Consider the following 15719-nt stretch of genomic DNA (forward strand, 5'->3'; position numbering starts at 1 on the left):
CACCATCATCAGCCATGATCAATCCCTTGGTTGCCACCGTGATGATTTCGCCCAATGGCCATCATCCCGATAAGCGACGTATCCCACTTCAGTTTTCGTCCGTAAAAATTGAATAATCTAAATGTCTTTAATCTGCGTATGTTCTCAACTCCATGCATTCAGCTTTCTCTCAATGCAGCTTACAGGCTTTGTTCCATTGTCTTCAAGGTCCGTGTTTCTAATGCAGTGTACGAGTTGTTCGCCAGCAGAACCCACACACAAGATATGCCGCCCACAAATCGTAAAGCAGTTTCTCAAGGAGATTGACTCGTTAACATTTTCAGGAAAGTGTTTTAAGCAAAGTAAAACTATTTATTATTTTCAACTACATGACTTTACCGAAAGAACCAAAGAGTATGGATCATTGCAGTCACGAAAACTTCAAATCTAGAATTAAGTCTATGGAATTCTACCAATATCTAAAGCGAATGAAAATAGTTTAGATTTATAAATGCATAGAAATATTGTGAAAGAATGAAACCTAGCATCATGTATTAGGATAAAAAACTTTATTCAGTACAATCAAAACAATGCCATTTCTGACAAAGATTGGCAAAGTGCTTCAATAAAACAAGCGGTATAATAAAATCACGTTGTTTAAAAAAAATATTTGTAAAACGAAATCAACAATTTCTTGTGCAAAATCTAAGATTGGCTTTAAAAAGTCTACAATGTGTATCACGATATACTGTGGGCACAAACGCAGGCACACGAGGCTCATATCAAGCATCAACTGTGTAAATTCACAGAGTACTGGGAAAGTTCAATCTTAAGGCACATTTCTACGGCATCTTAACGCAAGTGATAAACCTAAAGAGCGTTAGTTTACTATTTAATTAGTGTGCAATTAATGCTTTGTTTCCATAACTAATGTCGGTGAATAGGCCTGATTGCAGTATATCCCCCCACGGCGGTCCAAGTAGGCCGCAGAGCCCATTTTTTTGGAAGACACTACCATTTTCAGCTGGTCGATTCTGTTGTCATCAGATGTAAACAAAACGAATGCCATATCACCAACCTCACTCAACCAACAAGAGTACTGGTGTTAAAACTGTACAGTGGAAACTTTTAAAGCAGATGATGATTTACAGCCCTTCATCAATCGATAACATCACCATGCTGGCCAGAGTGGGTTGGCAAAGAGGGGCAAGAGTTCAGGACTGGATCATCTATCACTCACCACCTGTGTTCACTATCCGAGACGCAAGCAAAGTGCATTGCGCGATGTGCCAACCACTGCGCCACAACTTCACCCCAAATAAAATTAGATATATACTTAAAAGTATCCTAACCTCAACTATGGGTACATTAGACTTTATCGAAAAATATTCATTAAGATTGCGTCCGATTCGCCACCACCACCCACCAGGGGCAAGGTGATGTAAATTGAGGAAGTAGGGAGTGATACATAGGAATGTGAAAGAATGAGGCTGGGTGACCCAGGGGATCTAACTTGGTCTGGCTCAGCTGAGCTCGGGTACAGCAGTATGTAGGTTGAACTTCTTTCGCACCGTACGTAGCCAACCGTGCTAGTCGCAAGTGCGGAGGAAGGACAACGAACTAAAGACAAAAAAGCTGTTCAGGCACCAGGAAAGGTTTTGGCCCAGATAGAACCGGTAGGCATAAACGTGGGTTGAGCTATAATCCCAATGACCTGGTTTCCATTTCTTTTTTAGTGCTGGTGTGGGCGTCTCCTAGGTTGCCTCATTTTAAATTAAGTACCGTCCGGATTACGCTCACAAACACCAGAGCTGGGGAGGAGAATGTGGCCCCCACATGCATGACGTTTGATGTATCACCTCATGAACTGTGCAGGCCTTATTAGAACCTTGCAAACAGCAATTTTACCATCAATGCGTAAAGCTTTTCACGGGATCTGAAGTTCTTTTGCAGGCAAAGACACGTTGTGTGTATATAATGAACGTCTTTGCACTGTTCACACTCACACCAGTTGTCCCTCCAGACTTTAAGGCTAAATGAGGAATAAAAGTACGTGAGCATTGTGCAGAAAGAGGAAGATATGTCGATACGATGTAATTATCTGTGCATGTGTGCAGGAAGGAGTGCATGTGAATGCTTGCGTGACTACAAGTGAGAAAGTTGTGTGTGTGTGTATGACTACAGCAAGAGAATGTACGTGTGTGCATTCATGTGTGCATATCCAGTGTAGAAACTGGGCTTAATATCTGTTGGGTCTGTCTGGGTCAATGACACGGAATATTTCTGGACATCCAGTATACCTCTTAGTCTGTCTCCTCTGACTCCTCCATTTTTACCAGGGACCCAGAACAAATTAAGTGAGAAATTAAGCCCTGGGTAGAGAGCGGTGTGATTTGTGCACTGTATTCAAGCAGTTATTACAGATGGGGTGCATGGTGTAATGGGATGCATGGTGGTGTGTACTCAGGTCTTTATATTCCCGCCTGCTTGTACCCAGGTGATATGTTCTTGTAGAGCAGACAGGCGAGGAGCAGCACCAACAACTGACAATGGGAGACAAGGAGAGACAATGTTCTTTGAGCGACACCAAGGAAAATCTGGAACAGGAGTTTTAGATAAAAATTGATAAAAATATGAACCAGTGGGACAAGTGAACGTTTGCTCAATAATCACTCATCGCCGTATTTATTTATAGTCCGTTTAAATCGCAACTTACAAAGCATATGTTAAATGCTGTTAACATTAATGTATGCGTAAATCAATTGAACCAATCCCAACAGACACGTGAAAAAAAAATAAAGGTGTGAATGACTCATAGCCTCAATCCCACACATTTCTCTGATCTCATTTCCCTTGTATTTTCCCTGCAGGGCTTTTCTCCAAAACTCTCATCATCAAACGCCACACATGATGAGAGGGAGGTTTTGCTTTCTCCTCTGTTGTTCCTACAAGTCTGGAGCACCATGAAACTTGCGTTCCATATATTTGATGTTACGTATTCTTTATACAACCGATCATACATCCCAAGGGATGCTGCCTTCAGTATAACGCATTGCACACTGGACTTGCAATTGAGAGGTCACCAAATTCGATCTCACAGCATGGCAGATGAAACAATGAACACATTCCTTAAATCTCACTCTGCCCTTGTCCATCCAGCAGTTTTAATGAGAACACACCAGTTACTTTGGTCGTATAAATTGTGGGTGATGCCACCTATTCAAAGGCATCTAGACAGTTTGGAAAGGGGCTCTCGAAAGCTCGCTATAGTCGAGGCCCTTTTCTAGCAGTGTCGCAAGCAAGTAATTGCATTACCACCCCTTTATATTACATCGAGTTGTGGCACGGTGGTTAGCACACCGCACTGTAAACCCTCATTCTAAGTTAAATTCTTGGGTATGGCTAACAGGAGCGGCTAGTGATATACTTAGGGCACATTGTTATCCTGTTCTTCATTATCAAATAAAAGTTTCCAATATAAATCCATCCTGCCCTCTTTCATTATTTTGATCCCAGTCCACATACAATAATTGCCCTAGATAGGCACGCACACTTTTGTGTTTTCTAGTTGCGTCCCTCCGAAAATTATGGTTTGTTTGTTAAGCGAACGTGTATGGATGAATTCAATCGCGTTCAGTCAAGCATTACAATGGTAACATTTATAGGACCAGTCCAGACCTAAAAAATATATTTAAACTTTAAACGCCACTGGACTGTATACCAATGTTGGGAATTATTAGGGGAGAATAACCTCTTGCCAATAAACCAAAACTCCAGGCTACTTGCTGTATGTTTAGAACTTGACAAAATAGGTATAGAAGATATGACGGTAGATCAAAAAGAGGGGAAGTTGTGGGTGTATGTATGCGTGTTGAACTTATTTCGCACCGTACATGGCCAACTGTGTTGATCAAAGGTGCGGGGGAAGGACAACAAACTAAATAAAAAAGCAATTCGAAAGAAATTAGTTTTCAATCTGGATTTAGAAGTGCATAGGTCAAGTGGCTTGCTAATATCGGAAGGAAGAAGCGCATCTGAAAGCGTGCGATGCAGTGACCGTTCGATGCCTAGCCAAAAGCAGCCACGAAAATGACCGGAGTTCGTGTCATGGTTTATGCTCCTTGACGAGATCGGCTAGGTATTGCGATTCATTTGTGGCAAGCACTTCGTGTGTAACGAGTGCGACCTTTTAATGTAATCGATCGACAACCAGAAGCCAATGCAGTTTGGCGAGCACTGGACGGACATGGTCAGATCCTGCAGTACCCGTCTCGACACGTGCCAACGAGTTTTGTGTGTTACCTCAAACACTGCTATGGCCACGCAGATTGCGAGGATGACAGACATGTTGGCTTGCAGCCAATCCTTGATGTGCATTTCGCACCCCTGTGGAACACACATACACACCAGCTTGTAAATACCCACGCACACATTCACAAACAGTCACAGAGGGGATAGTAACCTTCATAACCCCATAAGGCTGCTGGACAAGTGTTGTTATTTCATATTCTTATTCAGGTCAGCTTGCCACACAAGAGGGTGGATGGGTGAGCTTCACGTGCAGTCATCGTTATCCACCAATGCTGATGATGGGCACGTGGTTTAATTGTAAGACCGTTTACCTCGATATCCAATAATCAAATTGCACCATTGGCACCTCCGAACCCAGGTCGCTGGCATCGCAAAGGGAACAAACTACAATTGTACACCTCTCATTTTTCTTGGCATTTTCACATTTCCACACATTCCACATTGTCAGACGCATGAACACACAATCATAAACAGAGGGTTTGCAATGTAAAATAGAAGCATCACTAGATGGTCTACCAGAAAAGCAACACAAACTACACATGAAGTGAGGCATACAGAGACACAAAACACAAATACAATACATCAACACGTTGACATGAGACCCAAACCAAATCATAAGCAATGAGGAAAAGCAGTGAACCTTAAGCACAGACATACACAGTGGACGAGATAGTGAGATGAAGGCCATTCAAGACTGTAGGTGGAACAGACTAAGGAATTATTCTCATCCTGATGTTTTCAATCATGCACAAGACTAGTTTACAACGAAAAGTCACTCATTTAATAAGAACAGGCTGGTTTCAGCTGACATTAGAGCTTATGCTGCCCTCTAGTGGATATATGATTGCATAATCTATTTGCAGTCATGTTTTTTAAAAAATCTACACAAAAGGTCATAAGGTCGCACAGGAGTCATCCTCAATACCATAAGTCTGTGATTCCTTGCAGTCAGAATGAGTCGTTACTGACTTCGTACTATAAAAATGTCTCATGTGCGGTGGCTGACAGACTGACCCATTAATGAGGTTTTTCTTATTATTATATTTGGGGTCTAGATATTGTCCGATCCAGATTGAGTGTTTTTAGGACACAAAGCCACTGCAGATATGGCTTTGTAACTGTTGCTTTTTAGTAGTGTATGGCCATATACAGATGCATGGGTATGCATTGGGAAAAAGAGACAGTTACAGAGGAACAATTGCCCCTTATCTTCTTGGTTCTTTCGGTAAAGTCACGTAGAAGGGAAGTAATAAAATAATAAAAATAAAACATAATAAAACAATTCTCACGACGGCGAAGAATTCTTCGCCTGAGGACGGCTGCTTGCGTTGTGGCCGAAACGTCGTGAGAATTGTTTTATTATGTTTTATTTTTATTATTTTATTACTTCCCTTCTACGTGACTTTACCGAAAGAACCAAGAAGATGAATCCCTGCAGTCACGAAAGCTTTAAATCGAAATTGCCCCTTACCTGCTCGGAAATAGCAGAGGGAGCAGATGCAGGCAATGGGAAGCAGAAGGCTGTATTATTCTCGTCTTTATGGACGAGACTAATGTTCTGGAAGCAGCTGCAGGGATAGGTGATATCCGGGTATGTTGCCTGGTCACAAATGTAGATGTTGTCCTTCCAGTTTTCTGTGCCGTTCAGTCCACAGCAGTTGAACTGTGTAATGGTAGGAGAGAACAGATGCGTTTCATAAGTTATGGACAGCGTAACAATTCGGACACACACTTCGGACACTTTCAAGATATGGGAAATCAATGGGCAGTGACATCAGCTGCTTATTGCAGTGGGTTTCAGTTCGAATTCAACAGGGTGCCCTAATTAACACCTCGCCTTGTATACAGGTCGTGGGTTCAATCCAGACCCTGACGCCTGCAGCATATTTGGAGTTTGCATTTTCTTACCGTGGTCGCGTGGATTTTTCTCTGGCAAAAAAAGTCTTGAGACCCAGTGAGGCTTTTCTAGGTAAATGAGTGTAAAATGCAATAATAAATAATTTGTATAAGCATCAGCCAACAACGACTGTAATTCAGATATAAATTATTTGTATACCGCTCTTGATGAGAGAGAAATGCTCGTGAAATTTCACGGCGTCGGATGTACTCCGACAAACTGACTTTTTCACCTATGCTTGGATGGTGCTGATGGTGCATTCAGTTTCATGTGTGCGTAAAACTATTGTCATATTCCACTATAAGCCATATTTTCGAAAACTATAGATAATAACTTTCAAAGTGACACTGTAAGATATATTCGAATGATTTTAAAACTTTGACTGAGTTTTCCTAATTTATGGGCCTATACTTTCAGATAATATTCCAAATTTACTTTATTTACAGACAATAGAACAATGGTTTTTACTTGATGATAAATTAGGTGGTCTTAAACCCTCGATATTTTAACTGGAGACACTTTTTAATACATTTCCTGCCAAAGGCACATGTTAAGCATTGGGAATTGAACCGGTGACCCTGAACCAAATCAGCACGATAACCAATATATATCTGACCGCTGCACTGTTCAATCCCCAGTATAAGCAGTGCCAATTTTTATTACTTTACAAATTAAGTTATAAATGTTCTCGATGGGAGGGGGGGGTGATTTATACTTTTTACACTAAATCCACGAAGCTTTGGCTTTCAGACAAAATAAGCCACCACTTTTTCAGATAAAAATTTTATACCCATAACATCGCTTGTGTGGTGCCATATGACAAAGGGTGAAGAGCCTAATAACTCTTTCTCGTGGTCTTCCAAGACGATACCATCTGATTCGATATTCCCCCGAGTTACGAAAGTTGGAAGATAGTACAGATGGGGCACCATCTTCAAAGACTCTCCGCCATAATTAAACACAATCCACCACTTCTCCAATCATGGAATAAGATGGAGCCGATGAGCCAAATATTTCCATTTCTGTGTGGATTTTTCGCAGGCTCATTCCCTGCCTTTGAAAATATTTTAAACTAGATTCGTGCTTAAGATTGATCCATTATTTTAAATGCCCAAATTGGTCATCCTAAAAACCATCTACTTTTAAATAATAACAATAATAATTTACACTTCTAAAGCACCTTTGACCCGGAGGTCCCAAGGAGCTGTACAAAACATGCATGCGTTGAGTATTCATTCTGAGAAATTATAGCACTGATGTTTCTGTCAAGCTATAGACTTATTAAAAAGCTAAGTTAAGTTCTCAGATGCAGAGATTTTGATTATCTCAGCCCAGTAACAAATTAAATAATAAAAAGATAACAGAATTGAAATTAGTTTTTCTAACTCAAGTAAGTCTAATTCAACTATCATGTTGAGTGGAGGTGTGCGAAGTCAAGCGTAAGTTGCTCAACATAACTTTTACTTCTGCTGTAAAAACGGGGAAAAATACTTCCTTGTGCCTAAATAGATTCGTAACAACTGAGATGTAATTACTCAATAAACATGCCATTATTTTTAAACCCTCAGCCTCTGCATTCTTTCCTCTACAGTGTCAGTGGAAGAGCCCATGTGACAAGGCTGTCCCATATGCCTGACTGACCCTGCGCCGCTCGAGCCAAGGGTCTCGTGTCGCTGCTAAGTTGCCGAGCGATGACCCCTGAACCCCAGGATTTCACACCTTCTGCTGGATGCTGTCCCACAGGTTCCATGTGTGCAGGGGATCCTCCGTGCTCAAATTCCGATAGGATTTGATGATGTTAAATGCGACGCCGTTGAGCTTGTCGTTGATCTGCATGACAACACGCATGCACGCCGCACACGGTCAAGTATAGAGATGTGCGGTGACGTGAGGTGATGTATGATGGTGACTGGTTTTGTTTTTTTGTTTTCCCAAATTGTATTCTAGTTGTGCTCTCGACATCATGCTAAGAAACAGAATCCATCAAGAACTTTCCAAGAAACGTTTGTCGCATGACAGTCTCAAAGCTGGAATTATCGAAATCGAGTGCAGAATCTATTTTAAATGTGCTTTTTGTTTTTGCACAATCTTTGGTGACTGCTGAGACCAACAACTAGCAGTAGGAAGCAGTAGTGGCTCGTGGTACCAGCTTGATAGAGAAAAATGGAACCTTGGGTTTCTTAGCTTGAAGAAACATCTGAAGTTTAACTGGATAATTGGAATGTGATGGCAGTAGCTTCATTGGCTTCATCAGCTTCATGTAGCTTCACAGAAATGTTCTGATGAAAGGCTGGCAATGGTGCATCATTGTTTTTATTATGAATCTAACTACAAAACATTCCTCTGTATTTCAATTATTTATTAAAAGCACATTCACAACGTTACTTGAAATTTGGTGGAGATTTACATACCCCATAAACTGGAGCCTCAAGTAACTACTATCAAGGAGTTAGATGTGATGGGGAGAGTAGAATTGGAGTGTGATATGAAGAGGTGAATAACAGGGAGCGCGGTGTGATGAAAGGATAATGTAACCCAATGAATGCCCATAAAAAATGGCTTCTGTGCTATGTAGTAATAGTTGTGGTTCATCATGAACACATTGTATGTTTTGTGCAGTGTGTATATGGCAAATAAGACGTAGTTAGTATGTTGCGTGCAAAATATGTTTGGCTCTCTGAGTGGTCAGCAAAGCTATGGACAGCCGAGAGATATGGCTTGGCAAGAAATGAGATACATTAGTGAGATGAAAGAGAAGTAACAGGAGAGAAATGAGAGAGCTGTAGACAACAGAAACAGAACAGTGATATGAAAGAGAGAAAGACAAGATTAATTATAGACTTAAAGAAAAGGAGTACAGATTAGCAGTCACATGTACTGACGCTATGATGTCAGATGACCCACCAACACACAATGTAAATTAAAGTTGACCAACCCTGGTGTATAGTGTTCAAGATACGCATGTAGCATTGACAATGTGTGAGATAGGTAGGTACGTATGTATGTATGTTGATGGCACATCGTTTGGTGTGAAAGCACTCACTTTATCCTTGTTGATGTAAACGACAGTCCCTATCGCCACTTGGGCCACGAGCAGTCCCACCAGACATATAAAGTACTGCATAATGAAGCGAGCACAGAGAAAATGGCAAATGAGCGCCACTTCATAGACGTGAAATAAAAAATACAGGACACAGAACACAGCGCACGAAACTGCGCACAGTACGACAAATGCAACAACCACAAAATCAGACGTGAATATAAGGCACAGCACACAATAAATTATGCAACAGCACGAAGAACATTTGATGGCAAAAGAAATACAGCCCTGTGTCAATCTAATGCAGGAAAGGAAGCCTCCGCATGCCGTGGTCGATCATGCAAGGTTGTTTTTATCATACTTCACCATGCTGTGTGCTAGTTAGCGAAGGGGAGGGTGCAAGAAATATCGCTTGCCATTGATGTTAGCCATTGGCCACCAAACTTAAGTTGATGGGTTCATAAAGCGAAGTGTGCTGGCCACTGCGACACCTCTCCACCCCAAATGAGAATTACCACTCCGGCTTTGAATCACAGAAAACATGACATGCACAGCAGCAGGCTGTGATAAAGGACACGTGACACACAGCCAGGCCCACTGAGATCTTGAGCACGTAGTTAAAATTTGAAAAAAACATAATTTACAGACAAATAAAGGAGCACTGTTTTGTGTTTGATTAGAGAAGCCAACTGAAGTGACTACAGAAGCAATTCTGCAGCATCATCTTACAAGGACATTCCCTGATTTGATTTAACGACCTATTGGACAGGAGTGTTCCATGTTTCTTGGATATTTGTAATCCTCCTGAAGTGCAATAAAAAATACTTGAAAAACGTGTTAATCTTGTGTAAGCTAATATAATATTCATTACAAGTTTGGAATTTTATTCCAGGATCTCAGTGGTATTGGCTCTAACCATTAGTCTCTTAACCAAACCCGGCCAACTCAGTGGAGTAATGGCAGCTGTGCTGTGCCACACCGTGGTGCTAGTGTAGTCTCACTCACCACAGCCAGTAGACAGCGCACTTCCTTGCTGGCACCCAAGCAGCCAAAGAGTGACACCAGGCATGTGATGCTGCCTATGCCAACAAGGGCATAAGCTGGAATGGTGAGTTCAACATTGCCGTCAATTACTGCAAGGTAGAGGCAGAAGGTTTCGAGAATGAGCTCAGAATGTGTGTGAACACGTGGTGTTATGTATTGTTTGTTTAGTTTCGTGATTCAAACACTGTCCCTCATGGCAGGTGTCCCATGTCCTATATTTTTGTTTGCAATTTGCTCACACACACGTGCATGCATGTATATAGCGTAGTCAATGTGTTTGTATCATGGTGTTTGTAGTATGAGGTGTGTATCATGCCAACAAAACTTGCCCCAACAGTACGTGCAGGCTATATGGAGGATCTTTGTCTTGTTGTGTATCATGTTGAGTGTGTGTGCATGTAGTACCATCATTTTGGTTTGGCCAGTAAACATTACGACAACCTGCGTACCTCGTGTATGAAAACGAGTGAATGTGTAAACATGCAAACGCTTTTTTACGCATGCTGGCATGGTCCTTACGAGTGCATAAATGCATACTGTTGGACCTGCCGACGAATGGTATCTACTATGTCAAGATTGGCCTCTTTAGCGGAGAGCTCATAAAAGTTGCCCGTCATTTACTACTGACAGACATAGCAGCCCTTCAACATTAAAGGACGGAGGAGGACCAACATTCACAAGGAGCAGAGTGCCCGGCATCTAAAATAAAGCAAGGTGACATGGGAGCACACCGGGTGCATCTGTCCATTGTCTAAGTTAGTTCACACACCTGGGTCTGTCCATTGACCTCCTGCCAGTGAACCATTAAAACTTAACGCAGTCTCAAAAGTTGGGACGTCACTTATTGATAAATAGCCATTGTTGTACGAATGTAATGTACTGTTTTAGGGCTCACCCACGGTGTTGATAAAGCTTTGCTGGTCGTATACGATCCACAGGCCAAAGCCCATTATGATCAAGCCCAGCACCTGCATGTGTGTACAAATGGGTTAGTTCCACAAATTAGGCAAACTCAAGTCACAATTTCAAAATTGTACTAATAACTATGCAGTGTCGTTTTGAAGATAATTCATTATACTTTTATTTTAAAAAAAAGAATCTGGAATTTTTCTGGTTTGAAACACACCCGAATCTGAATGCACATCACCATTTCAGTCGACGAAAAAGTGGGCCGGTCAAAGTACATCCAACACCAATGACACTAGACATAGTATGTAGTGTCATCCTCATAACTGAGGATTGCTGTCCGAGACAGATGTTTTCAGTCATACTATGGCCAAGTAAAAAGGCATTTCATGATTATACTTATATTATACTTATGATAATCTACATCTTTAAAGTGTCTAAAATATACGTATGAAATGGGTCAAGTGCCCACATATGCACGCAAATATACACACACACAAGCTTCATTCACCATGTAATAGTGGCAATGTCAACCACTGCAACTTTGCTAAGCTTGGACAACAGCAAACTTGCATTCAAAGGCAACGTACCTTGACAGGATGCGAGGGGAGACACTCGTGCAATGACGGGACTGGGATGACCAGAAAATTAGCAATGTCCTGTCTCTACGATGCGATGTTCAACATTGTTTGCATAAAGTTTTGAACCAAAGTTGGAGGTTATTTACAGCCAGTGTTATTTTAATAGGCGAGTTCTGAGATGGAATTTACCAGGTTCCGAAATAAGCACACTCACCTCTTTACTGGACATCTGTGAATTCAAAAGCTTCATAGCTCATCGGATTTCTCCAGGATAACTAAAGCTTCTCATTCTGATTCTGTGAAGTCTGTACTGTATACTTTGCGTTCCTTTGATCACGCTGTAGTTAATTAGGCCCAATGTAGCCAATAACACCTGGGTGGGTCCCACGACCTCCTTGCCTGCGAGCTTGTAAAACATGCGGACTATTGCCCCGAGTCGAAGATGAAATCCAGGAAGGGGAGTAGAAAAAAAACACCCCACAAAATATCTCGGCAGAAGCAGATTAAAGAATTAAATGTTGTGCTGCCATACTCCTACATAAGCGCACAACTTTATCTATGATGAACACTACACTTTCCGTCGTTTCCATGCAGGGGGCGCTGCAAACCTACGCGCCCCCTACATGAACGACGGAGACACAGGGACAGACGTTCGATTACGTTGCAATCGATCTGCAGACCGCGGTCTTCTCGCATGGCCAGCAGCTCTATGTCGCCTTATCTCGATCCCGCAAACCGAAACAGGTGAAAGTCCGCATCAAATCGAACCCCAAGCAAGGCTATCTACTTAACGACGAGAGAAAATTCACACGAAATGTCCTTTTCAATTAAGTCTTCCAGATGTAAAATTAAATAAGCTTTTAATGAAGAAATAAAATTATCTAATTCAAAGCATAATACAATTCAAAGATGTTTCATTTTAAAACTTCAAAACGGAGCATCGGGTGCTTGCGTGAATGCGTCGTTCGAGTGCAATTTGTTTTGTGACTTTCCTGGCCGAAGGCCACAGGCGACCCCGAACAACAACGAGTTTCCTGATAATCTAACTCGCAGTCTGCTTTCTATACCCACTATCACCTCATTATCACATGTTATCGCGTGTTTTGCCACACGTATCTGCGGTTTAATGCAGACTTGATCCCTTGCAAAATTTATGTATTTGGCGTTTGAACATCTTAACACAACTGTTTTATTGCCAGAAAGGGTAAAAAAAAAACCTATTGTTATTTTTCGATTTAAAGCTTTTGTGACTGCAGGGATTCATCTTCTTGGTTCTTTCGGTTCAAGTTCAAGTTAATTTATTAGGTATAGCCCTGTGAGTCATTCGGCTCTTGAATCGGGTGCTACCGCAACAAACAGAAAACAAAAACATGAAAAAGAAAACATCTTAAAGTGACTATGTGCAAACAGAAAATCCAAGAAAAGACAGCAAAATATTGCAGAAAAGGCACCGTACACCAACACTGTGTGCAAAATTCCCAGTGGGATGCAAGTCAAACAACAACAACAACCACAAGACAACTTAGATTAAGGACATCAGTCTAACTCTGTACTACAACAAACAAACATGGCCAAACCAAAAAACTTTTCGAAACTTCACCAAAATAAAGCCATAAAAGCGATGAAACAGTGATCATAGGAACTGTGACCGAATTTTCACAATAAACGACGTCAACAACATGTACAGTACTACCAAACTCTGCATCCATAGACAGCTGGCAGCATGAGTCACTCCACAACACGTAGAAGGGAAATAATAAAATAAAATAAATCAACATTTTTTTTATTTCCCTTCTACGCGACTTTACCGAAAGAACCAAGAAGACCTATTGTTATTTTTCATCACTTTGGAAACTGCCAACAAAAGGTCCCACAGACACCCTCGATGCCCAATAAATCGGGCATCATTTCAGCCACATCATCACCATGGCTCTCATCCCATGACGACCCACCAACCCCGTCCTCAATGTCCCTCGTATCGATCACGAGCGTACATGCCCAAAACCACGACCGCCTCTTCGCAAGCACTTACAAAGAAGAGGACATTGAAGATGATGATGAGGTAGCGCGTGGCGTACAGACATCCCCGGGACGCCATCGCGAAGCCTTCCGAGTGGAGATTTCCTGTAGAAGAAGAAGAAGACGACGACGACAAATACAGCGTGAGGAGAGGCGACGGCGAAGAGGCTTTGGTCGTGGTGATGATTATGAGGGAAGAGGAGAGACGTACAGCACCGTATGAAGGGACTTTCTTTCGCGCCGTACGTTGCCCAACCGTGTTAATCGTAGAGGTGCGAGCGAGGGGGGGTGGGTGAAGGACAACGAACTAAACACAAAAATCAGCTCTAAAGAAAGGGAGGGAGGGGAGATAGAGAAATAAAGAGACGAAGATGATGATGAGGAGGAATGAGGAAAGACGAGGTTGTACCTGCCACCACAGTTCCGTGTTGCTCCGTTGCCCAGGAGAGTTGCGGAAACCCAAAGCGCCCTCAGGGCGACTTCAACAACCAACTCTCGCGCAGTGTGCACTGGTCCAGATGTCTTGTGACCCCACCCCCCTCCCGGAATTAATTGACGCCCTAAGTGTTTTTGTTTTCTTTTCCACATTCATTTCCGTTTTAAATAAACCTTATGTATTTTTAAAAATATATATTTTAGATAATTTAATGTGTGGGGGAGGGGGTGGGGGGAGGTCACAAGACATCTGGACCACCCTGTGTGTGCAGTGCCAGAGTCAGTGACATGTGGCAAGGCGTGACAAAAGTTGCGCAATGTTGCCTAGGGTATTGGTGGGGGAATTGTCAGAGTCGGAATCTTTATTTAGACTGGAGGAGCTATAAAGCTATTTTTCATACAGATGTCCAGTAGCATGTAGCCTGATTTAAAAAAAAACGTTTTAATGGAAAATGTGATGTGCTGTATAGTCTAATGCGAATAGGCATTACACTTTTTGATTCTTTCGGTAAAGTCACGTAGAAGGGAAGTAATGAAATAATAAAAATAAAACATAATAAAATAATTCTTACGACGTTTCGGCCACAACGCAAGCAGCCGTCCTCAGGTGAAGAATGAAACACCACCAAGCTTGGAGCGTATATTCCCCCCCTCCAACCCAGCTTAAATATACGCTCCAAGCTTGGTGGTGTTTCATTCTTCACCTGAGGACGGCTGCTTGCATTGTGGCCGAAACGTCGTGAGAATTATTTTATGATGTTTTATTTTTATTATTTTATTACTTCCCTTCTACGTGACTTTACCGAAAGAACCAAGAAGATGAATCCCTGCAGTCAAGAGAGCTTTAAATCGAAATTTAAGCATTACACTGTGGGTGGCATGCGTGAATGCCCATTCAGTGTTGATGTGGAGCTGTGTTCTTCATTGCAGATTTGTGAAGAACACTGATGTGGAGTGTTGACTAGTTTCAATCGATGCATAGACCTACGTTTCTTCCAATAAGATGTATTTCACTCCACCTGAGCCTCACTGCTGCTGATGACGAGCATGAGGATTAAAACCTGCTACGAGTTCGCCTGTTTGCACACATGATGGAAAACACAGTCGTTGAATGTCAAGCCAATAGGTTAAAACAAGCAAATTAGACTGGTTTTGTTTGACCTGGGTCTCATCAGCAGGATCAGGTTTGCTATACAAATGCTGATAGATTAGCAGATGCCCTTGGGAAGAAACATTATATATCCTGCAAATAATGGCCACATTTTCTATCACAAAGGGCAAAGATGTCAATAGTTATAGTGTAATTATTCGTCTCAATGGGAAGCGTCGTTTTAAAATTGATCACTTTAGATAACGTTGTTCAGCGGACATCGAGGCTCTCCGGCCACTGCATTGCAGGTACACAGGCCGACTACAAAAAAATACTTGGAAAAACGTACACATTTTCCAGGTCAACTACAGTACAGTACATCAAGAACAGGATGATCATCCAGGTTTGACACAGTCT

The 15719-nt window shown here is 41.8% G+C and overlaps 1 protein-coding gene across 2 annotated transcripts; it reads right to left on the reverse strand.

The window, feature by feature from the left end:
* Positions 1-533: 533 nt before the first annotated feature.
* Positions 534-14258, reverse strand: LOC133347536 (CD82 antigen-like). Of its 2 annotated transcripts, none has more exons than XM_061559876.1 (9): positions 14187-14258; positions 13791-13882; positions 11167-11239; positions 10233-10360; positions 9231-9305; positions 7907-8017; positions 5762-5953; positions 4282-4365; positions 534-2522 (listed from the first exon to the last, which is right to left on the reverse strand). In XM_061559876.1, the coding sequence occupies exons 2-9, from the start codon at positions 13854-13856 to the stop codon at positions 2451-2453; spliced, it is 801 nt and encodes a 266-aa protein (XP_061415860.1). In that variant the 5' UTR covers positions 13857-13882; positions 14187-14258; the 3' UTR covers positions 534-2450. The 2 variants fall into 2 exon arrangements, with proteins under 2 accessions (XP_061415860.1, XP_061415861.1); XM_061559877.1 differs by lacking the exon at positions 14187-14258 and adding an exon at positions 13989-14143.
* Between the last annotated feature and the right edge of the window lie 1461 nt (positions 14259-15719).

This window comes from Lethenteron reissneri, chromosome 26, assembly GCF_015708825.2.
Source record: "Lethenteron reissneri isolate LAM-NWPU_2019-01 chromosome 26, ASM1570882v1, whole genome shotgun sequence".
NCBI classification, from domain to species: Eukaryota; Metazoa; Chordata; class Hyperoartia; order Petromyzontiformes; family Petromyzontidae; genus Lethenteron; species Lethenteron reissneri.